The following is a 15,495-nucleotide window of genomic DNA, read 5'->3' as shown; positions in this document are numbered from 1 at the left end:
CACCATCCCATGGCCACTGAGCATGCTCAGTCTTCATATTCCTGATTTGGGCTCCCTCCTCTAAAGATCTGTTGTAGTTCTGCAGAACTGGTGTTCCCTCTAAGCCTGCCAATAACCTTGTGGGTTGACATCATCGCTTTGGCTATACGGTCATATCTTGGATCCCGAATGCCTTGCAAGTCAAACGTTTTTGGCTCCCGAACGCCGCAAAGTGAGTGTTCCGGTTTGCAAACGTTCTTTGGAACCCAAACGTCCGACGTGACTTCTGTGGCTTCCGATTGGCTGCAGGAGCTTCCTGCAGCTAATTGGAAGCTGTGCTTTGGTTTCTGAACGTTTTGGAAGTCAAACGGACTTCTGGAATGGATTCTGTTTGACCTCCAAGGTACTGTATAAGGATTGGGGTGAGTTCACTTCTGCTGTAGACTATGCAATGATACATTCTATTAGTATAAGCCACGTAGGGTCTTTCCCTACTGAAAGAAGCTCACAAACCACTTCTAAGTTCCAATAATTTTATTCATGACATCATTCCGTCCTGTCATCCCAATCGGTAATCCTGAAAATGCAACTTTGCTCGTTTTGCTTCCACTGAAATGCACTCCAGTGGTCCACGTTTCTGCTTTTCATTGGAACAGTTACAACAATAATTGCAATGTGTTTTGGCCAAATGACAGGTTTCTTGCAAAGATTGGGTGCAATCCAGAAGAGTTAGGGGTGCCCAGGTCCCATTTGAAATTAATAATACTTCATTAACTGCGCACAAAAGATGCTAGCCCCCACTTTACGGATTTAGCAATGGTGAGATCCTTTGTCAATTATCACAGACAGAAAACCCTACTCACATCTCTTAATTCTAGACAGCAGCACTGGTCAAAAGCACTTCAAAACGGGTTGACTATTCTCATCGATTTTAGACCATCTCCCACACAGAAGGAAATGCTTCTGCTGACTCATAAACATGGACGGTAACACTGCTAATAGCTTCTAGCCACCATGTCTATGTTCTCTCACTACTGTTGCAGGCAGTATACCGTACTTTTCCGTGTATAAGACTAATATAAGACTAAGGGTTTTTTTTACTGTAAAATAATGATAGAAAACAGGGGTCGTCTTATACACGGATAGTGCATAGGGGGGATGTGTGATTGGTTGCAGCCCCCAAAATAGGGGACGTCTTATACATGGGGGCATGTTATACATGGAACAATATGGTACTTCTGCATATCATTTTCTGGAAATTACAGGCACAGAGGATACTGTGTGCTCATGTTCTGCTTGAGAGATGCCTGGGTAGACACTGGGAGAACAAGAATGCTGGGCAAGATGGGCCACTGGTCGGATCCAGCAGGGCTCTTCTTAGGTTTATAATTAAATGCCTACTAGGGAAAAAATCCTGCTTCTTGCTTCATAATAGACTGCCTTTACTTACAGGTAAAATCAGTGCATGCATGGATTATGCCTGCATCTCTTGGAGGAGGAATTCCCTCCATACGGGAGAAAAGCATGGGGCTTGCCATCAAGAAGTCCTTGCATTAAAAACCATAGTTTTTTTTAAAGGAAGAATTTTAAAGAATATTCATTTTTGACATATATTGCTTTTTATTAGCTTTTTGTAAATGCGTTTGGATTTCAGTACTCAGCAGGTTAAAATCCTTCAATGCAATTGTTTTTTTATTTTAAAAAAATAATAGTTTTTAGAAAAGGTTAATCAGCAGGAGCTTTTTTTGTCCATTAAAAGTGTGTTTTTAAAACTCATTTTAACTACTTTATCAATTATTCACTGCAGCACTACTTATGCAAACTCTAGCTGGGTTCTAGGTTCTATGCCTCTATTTCAATGGGACCTGTGCATCTATTTTTTGTTGAATTGCACCCAGTCTTTTTCTACCTATAAACCTTTGCACTGTGAGTCTGATACTCTCCGCAATGTGACAGCGATCAAATGTTTCCTGCATTACTACACCAGGCACATTTATTTATTTTTACCAATGCAGTCAATGAAATGCAATAAGCAAAACAGAAAGAACGATCAAACATTCACTCTTTTCTCTTTCTCTTTTTTAGAAAAGTGCTTTTTTTCTTTAAAAAAAAAAAAATCCACACAGGACAGAATACCAAAACATTTCACAAGGAGTCTTAGATAAGTATTACATATATTGTATTTTAAAAATCTTTTTTTAGACGGTGCCATTACATTATCTAACATGGCATCTGATTTTCCACATTTCTCAATGCATGCAAAAACAGTAACCAAGGTTAATAATAATAATAATAATAATAATAATAATAATAATAATAATTTATTTGTACCCCGCCCATCTGGCTGGGTTTCCCCAGCCACTCTGGGCGGCTTCCAACAAAGATGAAAAATACACTAAAATGTCACATATTAAAAACTTCCCTGAACAGGGCTGCCTTCAGATGTCTTCTGAATGTCAGGTAGTAAATAAGAATAATAAACACAGTTTACAAAGATCAAACAAAGTGTGGAGGGGGAGGGAACCCACGAGACTGAAACTCTTCTTGCAGAGACAGGATCCCATCCTAACATTCATGGCACAGGACACAGTCCAGCTGGAATCTGCCTCAAACAAGCCTCACTGGAAGATGAAAGGGCGCCATAGGTCTCATAGGCAGCCCCCATTCATTCCGCACAGCCTTACAGAATCCTGCAGAACTGTGCCTGCAGCCTGTGAATGGAGTGAAATATTGTATGGCAACGTGATTAGAGTGTTAAATCTAGCGAGTTCAAAAGGGTGGACAACCTAACAAACTACAGTCTAAAATCAGTTCACATTTTACGAATATCACTGAAATGAATTATGGTCAGAATGCAGCGGATTCCCTGCTTCTGTAAATGTCCATCTAAACATTTATGCAAACGGTGACTAAACTGACATTCAGGGTGCAAGTAAGCAATTCCCACAGCAAAGAGATTTGCCAAGGTTTGCGTATTTAGGGAGTGCGGGAAATATAAACCGATTGCTTCAAAACTTTGCGTTCTGAAAAGCTATGGATTTGGATTCTTTTTTTCTTTGGTGTTTTCTTCACCTCTCGAGTCCATGCAGATGGACCACCTGCCAAGTAGTAACTTGTCGCCGTGTGTGGATGTCTTAAGAACTACTTTGTAAGCCAGTCGTCTGCTTTGCCTTGCCAAGGGGGTGAGATGAATCTTGCCACTCTTTTGGCACCTGATCAATAGTCCAGGGGAAACAGCAGGGGGAGCGGCAAAATTCTCTTCCACGCTGAGCAGGGCAGGGCAGACACCTTGCATTATTAATTATTACCATTAGCCCCAGCAAGGCTAATAAATGCTTGGGTAGGGCGGAGGGGCCAGCGAGAGCTAAATTGAGAAAACATTGCAAGGGAATACAGCTAAACACCACTGCCACAACCACCCGTGTTTCACTTCTGCAATCAAAACCAAAGCTTTGCAGTTTCTTTGCTTTTAAGGTGGAAAATATGATCAGGGATCACAGGTGCTAATCAGGGGTCACACAAACCCAGTATATTTTTGCCCCCTCAAAATCGCTCCACATTTGACTCTATGGGCTGTGTTGGCCATCTCTGCCTTAAAGACTTTGTCCAAATTCATTCTCCGCCTATTCCACTATCAGTTGCCACGCGCCACGTTCCTTCACGTAAAGAACTTGCCATTGCTTGATGCTTCCTCCACGGTGAAGGAGCAGCAATGACTCAGCACTGGAGTAAAGGTAAAGGTACCCCTGCCCGTACGGGCCAGTCTTGACAGACTCTAGGGTTGTGTGCCCATCTCACTCTATAGGCCGGGAGCCAGCTCTGTCCGCAGACACTTCCGGGTCACGTGGCCAGCGTGACATCGCTGCTCTGGTGAGCCAGAGCCGCACACGGAAATGCCGTTTACCTTCCCGCTAGTAAGCGGTCCCTATTTATCTACTTGCACCCGGGAGTGCTTTCGAACTGCTAGGTTGGCAGGCGCTGGGACCGAACAACGGGAGCGCACCCCGCCGCGGGGATTCGAACTGCCGACCTTTCGATCGGCAAGCCCTAGGCGCTGAGGCTTTTACCCACAGCGCCACCCGCATCTCCAGCACTGGAGAGCATGCATCAAATGCATTAGGCCCTGGGTTCAGTCCCCAGCATCTTCAGTTAAGAGGGTCTCAAGCAGCAGGGTAGAGGGAAAGAGATCTGTTGGAGACCTACTGTACTTTTCGCTCTATAAGATGAACCAGACCATAAGACGCACCTAGTTTTTGGAGGAGGAAAGCAAGAAAAAAAATATTCTGAATCTCAGAAGCCAGAACAGCAAGAGGGATTGCTGCGCAGTGAAAGCAGCGATCCCTCTTCCTGTTCTGGCTTGTGTGATAGCTGCGCAGCCTGCATTCACTCCATAAGACGCGCACACACTTCCCCTTACTTTTTAGGAGGGAAAAAGTGAGTCTTATAGAGCAAAAAACACGGTACCTTTCAGTCAGAGGAGGCTATAAGGTATGTAGCTGGGTAGAACTACAGTAACTCAGTGTAAGGCAACTCCCTCCTCAATAACATGCTGGATTCAGAAGAGGAAACAGCGTAACAGATATAATTGCCCCCCCAAAGGTATTTCAGTTCTGGCAGTGTCAGTGTCCCATTGCCATGCCCAAGTCACCTGCTACGTGACTGTGCCAAAAGCAGCCTCCCTCACCACTGGTGCCAAATTCCTGAGCCGTGTGGAGCTACGGTATCCTTAACGCAGGAAGGAGCTTTGATGTGGAGCAGCAAAGCTGAGGTCCCACCCACTTCTTACACCACGTTGCTATTTTGAGCCACCGATCTCAGGGCAGAGTTTTCCCTTCCAAAAAGGAAGGGAAAACAAACCTTATCGCACTGAGGAGCGCACTCAGGGTAGGATATTCATAAAAGGGAGATCTGTTTTGGTGTTAGTCTCTGTTCTGAATATCCTTCAACTCTCTCTGTAGCTTAAGCCTGGTGATTTCAATGAGCTTATGTGCCTGTTGCTCCTTGTTGGACTATGGCTCCATTCACTAATCAACTCTCACAAATGTTAAAAGGGGATTTTGTAATTTTTTGTGGGGGGGAGGGTCTTAGGAAACATCTAATCCGCCTAAGAAGACTTCTGAAGAGGAATATTCAAGTTAAGTAGTTGCGGGTTTAGGTGTTTTGTTTTACAGTTTGACAAAACATAGATACGACCAGCTGTTCAGCACACTTAGGTAAAATAAATGCTGAAATGTGTGGTTTTCAGTGTTTAAAATTGCATTCCGAGAGGCGTCATGACCAGGGCAACCAGGAATGTAATTCAGGATGTGAAAAAAATAAATTTTAAAAATCCTACAAATAGCTCACGAAAGCCACTTTCATTGAGCTCTCTACTGCCTTTTTTCTAACATAATGACAAAGATGATGATTGGATATCTAGTGCCGCTGACATGATTGTTTAAAAAATATACATAAAATACACACGTCTCTTGTTTTCTTCAAAAAGCTATGGAACGGCATGGGTCGAAATTTAAGTGCACAAGTTTTTAACATAAAAGGCAGCCAGCAGGAATGACTTAAACAGTGAGGGAAATGAAACTGTTGTATCTCTGGATGTTCCTCTTGAGGATTTCTGAGCAAGGGCCAAGGACTCGTTCGAAGCGAGGGCGATCCAGCTTGACACACTTCAGGGGCCCACGAGCCACCACAGTGGCAGCCCGGGGCCTGTTGAGCAAGAGGGCTATCTCTCCTGGAAGAGAGAGAGAGAGGGGAAATACCATCATCACATTTCTGAAGATTTTGCGTGTTACCTATTGCTTTGATCACAGCCTCTGTTCTCTCCTCTGTGGGATTGTCTCACAGTGTGTGTGTGTGTGTGTGTGTGTGTGTGTGTGTGTTTAAGTCTGCAAATGATACCCAGTTAATTATTTTTCAATCATGTTTCCTTTACATTGAAAGGAACGCAAGTTATGTGAAAAGTTAATGTAAGTTATGTATGGCAGACAGCTGGATGAATTAACGTATTTGGCAGAAACTGGTCTGCAGCAGAATGGAAACAGCGCTGCTTGTGGCTAATACAGGTTGGAATGGAAGCCATATCCCTCTTTACCTCCACTGTCGGAGGCAGTATGCCTGTGAAGACTCATCGCTGAGAATGACAAGTGGGGAGAGGGCTGTTGCCCCCTGCTTGTGGGCCTATGAAAAGCCTCTTGTTGGCCGCTGTGAGAAAAGGATGCTGGACTAGATGGGCAACTTCGTATATGTTATGACATTCCAAGCCAATTGGATCATCCTGTGGGCCATCTTGAGTAATTTTCAGGTGGCTACTTTAGCCAACTGGCCACTAGAAACTCTCACACCTTCTCAGAGATGGCCTCATGTGGAAGCACAAAGGGAGATTCACATCCTGCGCAACAGAACACGGCCACTCCCACATAGCCACCCCAAGGACATAATAAACCTACACTTGCTTGTCTTTCTGACTGTTTCCCAAACTGAAATAAAATTGGGAATTTACCAAAATAATCTGATGGTCCAAGCCGTCCGACCTCCACATACTCTTCGTTGTCAGACCTGCGCTGGAGAACGGAAGCTGTGCCCTGAAAAACAGAGGCAGAAAGGTTTGCTTTGCTTGAATGCACAAGTTTGGGAGAGGGACCATAGCCCATCATGATTTGCGTGTAGAAAGTCCCAGGATTAATCACTGGCCCCTCCAGTTGAAAGCAGTTCAAACTCCTTTCACCTCGGTCACCTGACCTAGCAACCTGGTAGAACTCAGTCGATCCAAAGGCTGTTGTGAGTCAAGTACCTCCAAATTCTTCCTGAACAGAGTTTGGAACAGGGGTAGCTTAGGCTGACTTTCTATAGACAGGGTTGCTCAGATAATTACCCCTTCACATTTCACACTTCTCTGAATTTCACAGTTCAGTTCTTGGTTTTTTAAAAAAGCATCAAAGTGCATTTTAAGATGAGCATTTAAGGATAAAAAGCACTTAGAAAGGCGTATGTTTCAGAACACCTTGTTCAGCAACTCAAAGAAGTCTGATCACTTGGGCAAAGTTTGGTTTGCAGTCTTGAAATATGTCTGTGAAGAGAGAGGCAGTCATCTCATTCCCCCGGCATCCCAATCATCCCCTTAGCTCAAGCTATTGCAGCCCTAAGTTATCTGTTTTAGCACTGTGCTTTGTGCTTGCTTTGGGATCAGTCATGCTCTGAGTACCTATGCTGTTCCTTATCACTACAGTCATACCTTGGGTTACAGATGCTTCAGGTTGCATTTTTTTGGGTTATGCACCACCAAAACCCGGAATTACTGGAACGGGTTACTTCCAGGTTTCAGCGGTCGCGCATGCGCAGAAGCACTAAATTGCGCTTTGCACATGCACAGAAGCACCGAGTCGCAACCCGCACGTGTGCAGATGCACCTCTGTGGGTTGCGAACGTGCATCCCACACGGATCACGTTCACAACCTGAGCGTCCACTGTATTGTGGTTATTTACTGCTACTGTTTTCCATTTCATGCTCTTTCCTGCATAATAAAAAATTAGTGGGAGGGGGCAGAGTATTGCATACTTGAGTGTTGTAAAACACACACTTACATGATTGTGTGTCACTAAATGCAGATTTGATACAAACATGGAGACAGAATGAAAGTTTTTCTCTTTTTTCATTTAAAAAAGGTTCGATTGTAAATTTTCACTCTAGCATTTCAACAACCAGTAATTAATACGGTAAATGGAAGAAATATAATAAAAAGGGTGGTGTACCAAGAAAAAAAACCACTTATAAAATAAAATATTAAATCGATGTAAGTTATAAGATGGAATGTCATCATTTATCATTCCAGAACTGAATAGATATTGCCCATCTTTCTGTAAATGTATTGCCTTATTATACACTGACTGCATTCCTCTTGTATGTCAACTTCAGCATTAGCAAAACTTGCCAAGTTTTCCTCAGTGACAGAACGGAACCGACATGTGGAATCGACACAAAACGCATCTATTCCCACACACTAGTCACAAGAAACCTATGGCTGTTTTTTGTTTGCTTAAATTTTCATTTGGTTTAAAAAAAAAAAAAAGATGGAGCAGGGAATGAACCTCTGCAGTCTTGCCTTTGCCAAGAGGAGTCTCGTTGTCTGATGAGTCTCGTGTTTGGAAGATTGTGGCGGCCAAGTGAAAGGGCTAGAGGGCATCATGCAGGTCTGCACATTTTGGAAGACGTGCCGAACTACTGCCCGATTAATACCTGCTGCTCTCAGTGGCCGAGTAGGAATAATCTCCCAGAGATTATGGCCATTGTGCAGGAGAGCCTTAATCACTCAGGTGCTGCCTTGCATTCTGCCAAATCTTTTCCTATGTCTGCATACACACCATACAGGTGAAGCACATTCTCCTCTCCCCACTTCACGAATCCTGGGAATCCTCCTTAATGGAACAACAATTCACAGCACCCTTAAAAAACCCACACACTACAGTTCCCAAGACTCCTTGGGTGGGAGGTGCAGCTACAGTGTCCTCCACTCACTCATTCAGCCACCACAGCCACTGCTTTGAATGAGCAAGGTCTCAGCTGAAAACCCAGAAGGGTTGTTGCCAGTCAGAGTGGACAATACTAGGCGTAGATAGACCAAGTGGCCCAAACTGGCACAAGGTTTCACATGTTGCTATGAAAAAATAAAATTCCCTTATTGTGGCCAAACGCTCATTACTCAGCCAAATAATTTTGTCTGTGCTATCTGGGAAAGGAAAGCTCCTTCATGTCTCAATTTCTAAGATTTATTGCAGAGGAAAGGAGGGAGGCAGGCAGGGAGGGAGGGAGAGATTTGCACTCCTGCATTCTGTAAGGAAAGAGAGAATAAACCACCCTGTCTGGTCTCAAACCTGATGCTTGCATTGTGTCCCCACAGCCCCTCGCTCTCCCTCCACATTTCATAGCCCAATAGCGGAGAGTTTTCTGGAGCAATCTCTTCTGCCACCCAGTTGCTGTCTGCCTTCTGAATCCAAGGAATACTGCGACTCTTAATATGATGCAGGAGGGCAGAGATGGCCAGCCTCCACAATATTAAAAAAAGAAGATGTAGAAGGAGCAAAATATCTCAGTTTGGCAGCAGAGAGCAATGCCTATTCCAGGCACATTCCACCCCCCCCCCATTCTTGTTTTTTCAACAGTCACATTTTCTGCCTCTGCCCAGCAAGAATGGGCCTATTGCAGACCAAAGAAAGCCTCTGATACCCAGACAACAGGAAGCAGATGTGAGATCAGATTATATCATTTCACCTCTTGCTGCAAAGCCCTGCGCTCCACAAATGCTTCCTGGAGCACTGCTAGGGGCGACCCTCCTGGAAATATGGTCTTTTCCAGGGCGCAAAGGACAGGATGCTCATAATTAATCACCAACAGCCATGCCATTTTACACTTGGGATAAACCCTGTAGGATCTTCCATCTCAATGAATCCTCGTTATTCCGTCCGCTAAGGATGTGAAGACCAGTTGTAGAAACACTGATAACATAACCCACTAACAGTAAGCCATTGTCACTCGGTGATACACAAATATTGATGTTTCCAGACCCATGCTGCTTCCCCAAAACTTCTTCTAACTACCCTAAATGGTTCACAACCCTTTGATAAGGACGAATATGGGCATAGAAAGGAAAACAAGGTCCTATGGGTTGTACCAGGGTTGTCAGTCCTTGAATGGTTGTTTCTAAATCAGTGGGGGCCATTTAGCTCATGAAAGATTCACTCAATGCACATCAGTGCACCTTAACGCTGTTCAATCAACTCTAATATATTACATAGATTTCTAATGAAACCATGGAAACAACAGGCTATTCGTTTATAGTGAACAATGGCTCCTGGGGAGATACAAATAAACACTGATTTATTCTTAATGGGCACTACTCAGGCATTTTTCTGCCTAACAAGACCACAATGGTTATTACCTTTCTTCCTTTTCTATTTTTACACACTTGAAATTTAACAACCTCACAGATAAATGTGTGCCCGTAACTTGCAGCCCCACAGACTTTGAATTTGCCTTCACAGACTGGCCAACTACACTTATCCTAACAAATAAAGCTTCCAGACCAAGAATTCAGGCTGAGACTACTGTTGTTGCTTAATCTGCCTTGGCTGCAACAAAACATGTCTCTCCCATTTTGGTCTCTACAGCCGCAGCAGGTGCTATAACTATCTCATGGTTTGATTTCACACACACCCAGGCACACTCCTCTATTTCCTCCCGAGACAGACGGATGTCAACAACACCCATGTTGCTTTCAGTCTACAAACCATACGTACTTGATTTTGCCTCCTCTAGCCCAGCACCTTTGCCTTCTGTTTCCCATTGGGGTGGAATAGCATGACAATGCAATTATGTGATTTACACAATTAATTCATAAATACATATTTTCACCAGAGCGGACACCAAAATGAATAGCTTAGTTATGGGCAGAAGATGAACTGCAGCAGAAACAAAGCTGCGTGTGATGGATACAGGGCAGAACGAAAATTGATGCCTTCTTTGCATATGGATCTCATAGACCTCTGAGCGGTAATTTTACAGTATTGGAACTGAAAACACTGGTCACGTGCACAAGGGCTCGTGGCCTCCCTGCGTTGCTCACTTGAGACTTACTGTGTCAGTCGTAAAGTTTTGCAGCTTTATCTTTAGGTCCTATGAGCTCCCAACACTTCACGTCTCACCTTCAGGTTTGAGAAGGGCGTTTGACCTCGTGAGCAGAGAGGCTGGCCCTCCAGGCTAATAAATGTTTGGGGACTGAAATGATAAATCTTTGGTGATCTCAGGAATTTTGAAAAAGCACTGGAGGGTCTCTCTCTTCCCAGTAACTGATATCATTGAGCCTTTTCTCCTCCCCTCCAAGTAAATATGAGCATCGCATTGCAAAAACAACAGGAGTCACTGACCTAAAAACAGGCTGCCTTTGCCACCCATCCAGTATCCTTGCTTCCCCTCCCTCTCTGCCCCACACACCTGTCCGCCTCCCCCTGCCCCCTGCCAACCACCCCAAACACTCCTTTATGGCAAACCATCTCAGTTTGCAGCAAAGCGTAGTTATTTCCTAATGACTTTCAGATGCCCGGGTGACTTGCTGCGCAAAAATTTACAGCTTATTTATGGCGTCATAATTTAGGACATTAAAAATGAATTAAAATTAACAGCCCATGAACTTGCATCCCTTCTGAAGTTATGAGGGTTCCCCCCCCCCCCTCCTAAGAAACAAAACCCACCAAATCACTGAATGATGCTTCATTTTGAAATGATGGAACATGCACCAAATGCTGGGAAGACCTGGTTGCAAAGCCTGATTCATAGGAGTTAGAAGCTGATACTTTACTGCAGATAGTAAGGTGCCAAGAAACCCATTTCCTTTGCCTTTCCTGGTTGCACATTTTGGCCCAAGTCCTGATAAAAAGGCTTGCCATCTTGTTTCTAGGTGGGCATCCAGCATAACCAGGGAGTTTGCAGTCCAGTTAAGACACTTCTGGTCTGCAGCTCAGGACATAGTTCAGGCTTACAATGTCCCGCACAGTAACGAAGTCCTGCTTGCCACAAAACCACCTGATCATGATGATAGTCTTCTGAGGTGCTCCTCTGCTTTCCAGTATGAGGGGGAATGACCCCAGGACTGTCATTGTTCCTCCCTCTGTTCCAGACGTGGTTGCCTAACCTCAAAAAGGATATTGCAGAGTTGGAAACGTTTCAGCAAAGGGCAACAAAAGTTAGCAAGGGGGCAGAGTGACTTCCTATGAGGAAAGGTTGCAGCAATGGGACTTTTTAGTTTGAGGAAAGAGGCGGCACGATAGAAGTTTGTAAAAGTATGCAAAACTTTTTCTCCCTCTCTCCTAACATTAGGACAGGCATAGGCAAACTCGGCCCTCCAGATGTTTTGGGACTACAATTCCCATCACCCCTGACCACTGGTCCTTGTTAGCTAAGGATGATGGGAGTTGTAGTCCCAAAACATCTGGAGGGCTGAGTTTGCCTATGCCTGCATTAGAATTTATGGACATTCAACAGAGCTGAACGCTGTAAGATTCAGGACAGACAAAAGCCGGTACTTTTCCACACAGTGCATAGTTAAAACCATGGTGCTCAATCTCACAGGAGGCAGTGATGCCCATCAACTTGGATGGCTTTAGAAGAGGATCGGATTTATGGAGGAGAAGGCTGTCCACTATCTCCACTTTCTGAGCACCATACTTCTGAATGCCAGTCACTGTGGAGAGTGCTGTTGAACTGTGATCCTGCTTGTGGGTTCCCCCCACAGGCATCTGGCTGCCCACTGTGAAAACAGGATGCTCTTCTCAGTGACCCATGGGCCTGATCCATTAGGCTCATCTTATGTCCTTCTGTTCAGAGGCGTGTTCTAGGTCCACCAGTGGAACACCTGCTTTCTGGCCTTATTGCCCTTAGAACCCTGCAGGGGGGTCAGAAATGGTGGCGCTTTCTTGATGTTGCATCGGGGAAGTCGCTGTCCTTGGGCCTCTCCCTCTGTCTATCCTCTATCTCCTATCCTACAGAAGGAGGTCCACAGTATCCAACAACCTCCAGCTGCCCTTCCGGGGTGCACCCATAGTTTCCAATTTATTTTCATACCTGTGATATTTCATTTACATATTTGATTTAATACCTGTGTGGTTGGGTTTTTTAAAGTTTTAAAAAGTTTAAGGAGGGGGGAACCCAGTTATTATATAAAGAGAGAGAGAGAAACTGAGACAGCATTTGATAGCCAATGATGTGTCCAATTCTGGGCACCACAATTTAAAAAGGATCTTGGCAAGCTGAAACGTGTGCAGAGGAAGGAGACCAAGATGATCAAGGGTCTGGAGACCAAGCCTGATGAGGAAGGGTTGAAGGAGTAGGGGATGCTTAGCCTGGAAAAGAGGAGACCGAGGGGAGATATGATAGCCATCTTCAAATATCTAAAGGGCTATCACATGGAAGGTGGAGCAACCTTGTTTTCTCCTGCTCTGGAGGGTAGAACCCAAACCAATGGATTCAGGTTACAAGAAATGAGATTCGGACTAAACATTAGGAAGAACTTTCTGACAGCGAGAGCTGTTTGACAGTGGGACAGACTCCCTCAGAAGGTGGTGGAGTCTCTTTCCTTGGAGGTTTTTAAGCAGAGGTTGGATGGCCATCTGCCATGCATGATCTAGTTGAGGTCCCTGCATTGAAGGGTTGGACTAGATGGCACTCAGGGTCCCTTCCAACTCTACAATGCTAGGATTCTATAAGTTTTAAATTACGGTTTCTATAATAAATCAGAAGCATGAATTATATCTATTGATGAGCGTGCGCTGTTTTTCCAATAAATGTTATCTGAATAAATGTTATTTTGAACAGAGCCATTGCATGCTTCTTCTCTTAGGCACATACAACTGTTGCACATTCCTACAACTTATTTTCCCATTGAGGCAAACTGTGGAGTGTTGTTTTTTTTAAGGAACTGCTCTTTTAATGAAATGCTATAAACTACTGCCACTCCTTTGAGTGCTGTTGGGAAGCTCCCTACAGCTGTCGCTAACATGGCCCACCTGCCCAGTCTGAACGAACCAGGTTATAACAGCTACAGCTACTTTCTCCATTACAGCACCGCTGCTGAATTTTGGCTTAGCAAAGAAACTACTGAACATTTTACTAGTGTAAAATGTGGAATAGTATACCAAAAAGAAAAAAGGGAAAACTCACACAAAACAAACTCAGCTACTACTTAGCATGAGCCAAACGAAAACACAATCCAAGTCACGGCAAAGTCAATGGAAACTCTTCTTGGCTCCTGCTGCTGTAGTTGGACAAAACCCCGCGAGTGCAAAATACATTTACGGCACAGAAGTATTTTTTTTTTCATCCTCTTTGGTCATGTGTTTGATAATTTACCAGAAATTGACTGACTGACACTGTGGCTCATGGTCATTATGAGTTTGAATTAAGGTGGTTATTGAAGCCGCAACTGCTGGAATTACAAGTTTGGAAACGCAGACAGACTAATAACTCCAGCAGATGGACTGAGATTCAACCCAACCTCAAGGTGATGTTTTTAAAACCCAAAAAAACAGTTTTAAGACAGAGCAGCTGTTTTTAATTTAAACCCTACACCGGCGTAATTTCAAGCAATTTCGGTTCAATTTCACCAGCCTTTCCTTGCATGCCTACTCCGGCTTCTTGCCTGTTATAATGATTACCCCCTTTTGAATCAGGGTTGCCTGGGCAGGCCTCACATTTGCATTTCAAAAGCAAACACTCTCTTGGAGTGATGTCCACCAACTGACTCGCTCTTTTCTTGGTCCGTGGAGATTAATTCGACATTAATGTGATGAAACAGGCATTTCTCAATCTGTGGAGACACCAGCTTCCAAGCAACAGGAAGGGCTGGTGACTACTTAACAAAATTGTAAATTATTTCGTGCCAAGCAGCCACATGCTGCTTTGTGAATGATGGGCTAGTGAAAGAGGAATGCCAAGGCTCTAGAAAGCCTGTCGGTGCCCCGGGGGAAACTTACAGAAAGGACAGAGAAACTTATCTAACAGGACTGAACCCGGAAGACTGAACCCATGTCATAAGCAGCATTGTGGTGGCAAGTGTTAGAATTTTTAAAACACAATTATTTTATAACACTGGTCCTAAAGGATCTACACTGGCTACATTTCCAAGAACAATTCAAAGCGTTGGTGCTGACATTTAAAGCCCTAAACAGCCTTGGCCCTGTATACTTGAAGGAGCGTCTCCACCTCCATTGCCCAGCCTGGACACTGAGGTCCTGCTCTGAGGGCCTTCGGGAGGTTCCCTCCCTGCGAGAAGTAAGGTTCCAGGGAACCAGGCAGAGAACATTCTCAGTAGTGGTGCTTGTCCTGTGGAACGCCCTCCCTTCAAATGTAAAACAGATAAACAACTACAGTGGTACCTCGGGTTAAGTACTTAATTCGTTCTGGAGGTCCGTACTTAACCTGAAACTGTTCTTAACCTGAAGCACCACTTTAGCTAATGGGGCCTCCTGCTGCTGCCGCACCGCCGGAGCACAATTTCTGTTCTCATCCTGAAGCAAAGTTCTTAACCTGAAGCACTATTTCTGGGTTAGCGGAGTGTGTAACCTGAAGCGTATGTAACCCAAGGTACCACTGTATTTGACTTTTTGAAGACACCTGAAAGCAGCCCTGTTCAGGGAAGTTTTAAATGTTTGATATTTTATTGTGTTTTTAATATTTTGTTGGAAGCTGCCCAGAGTGGCTAGGGAAACCCAACCAAATAGGCGGGGTATAAATAATACATGATTATGATTATGATTATTAGTTTTACTGTGTTTTTAATATTTTGTTGGGAGCTGCCCGGAGTGGTTGGGGCGAACCAGTTGGATGGGTGGCATATATAATAATAATAATAATAATAATAATAATAATAATAATACCTTCTATCTAGGGGTCATTGCTTGGTGTGTCAATGCATATGTATGGATGCAAATGTAGGTCTTTGGACAAATTGAGATGGTTGGGTGCATGGAGTTTCC

At 44.1% G+C, this 15,495-nt stretch overlaps 1 protein-coding gene and 1 long non-coding RNA gene across 4 annotated transcripts in view; one reads left to right on the top strand and one right to left on the bottom strand.

Moving 5' to 3' along the window:
* The first annotated feature begins 501 nt into the window (after positions 1-501).
* LOC310664554 lies at positions 502-4,182 on the top strand. Its single transcript, XR_014504937.1, has 3 exons — positions 502-2,255; positions 2,440-3,713; positions 4,100-4,182. It is a non-coding gene; the product is annotated as an uncharacterized lncRNA (long non-coding RNA).
* Positions 2,687-15,495, bottom strand: part of PRKAR1B (protein kinase cAMP-dependent type I regulatory subunit beta) — a 112,634-nt gene continuing 99,825 nt past the window's right edge. For all 3 annotated transcript variants that reach the window (XM_083413625.1, XM_083413624.1, XM_083413626.1), the window contains 3 exons: positions 6,476-6,557; positions 4,074-5,707; positions 2,687-3,702 (listed from right to left, as the gene is read on the bottom strand). In XM_083413625.1, coding sequence (XP_083269751.1) covers positions 5,535-5,707; positions 6,476-6,557 — 255 coding nt within the window. In that variant the 3' untranslated portion in view covers positions 2,687-3,702; positions 4,074-5,534. The remainder of the gene's footprint in view (positions 3,703-4,073; positions 5,708-6,475; positions 6,558-15,495) is intronic.

Source organism: Podarcis tiliguerta (genome assembly GCF_965153285.1).
Source record: "Podarcis tiliguerta genome assembly, chromosome: 14".
Taxonomy (NCBI): Eukaryota; Metazoa; Chordata; class Lepidosauria; order Squamata; family Lacertidae; genus Podarcis; species Podarcis tiliguerta.
This window is presented reverse-complemented; position numbering and strand designations above follow the sequence as displayed.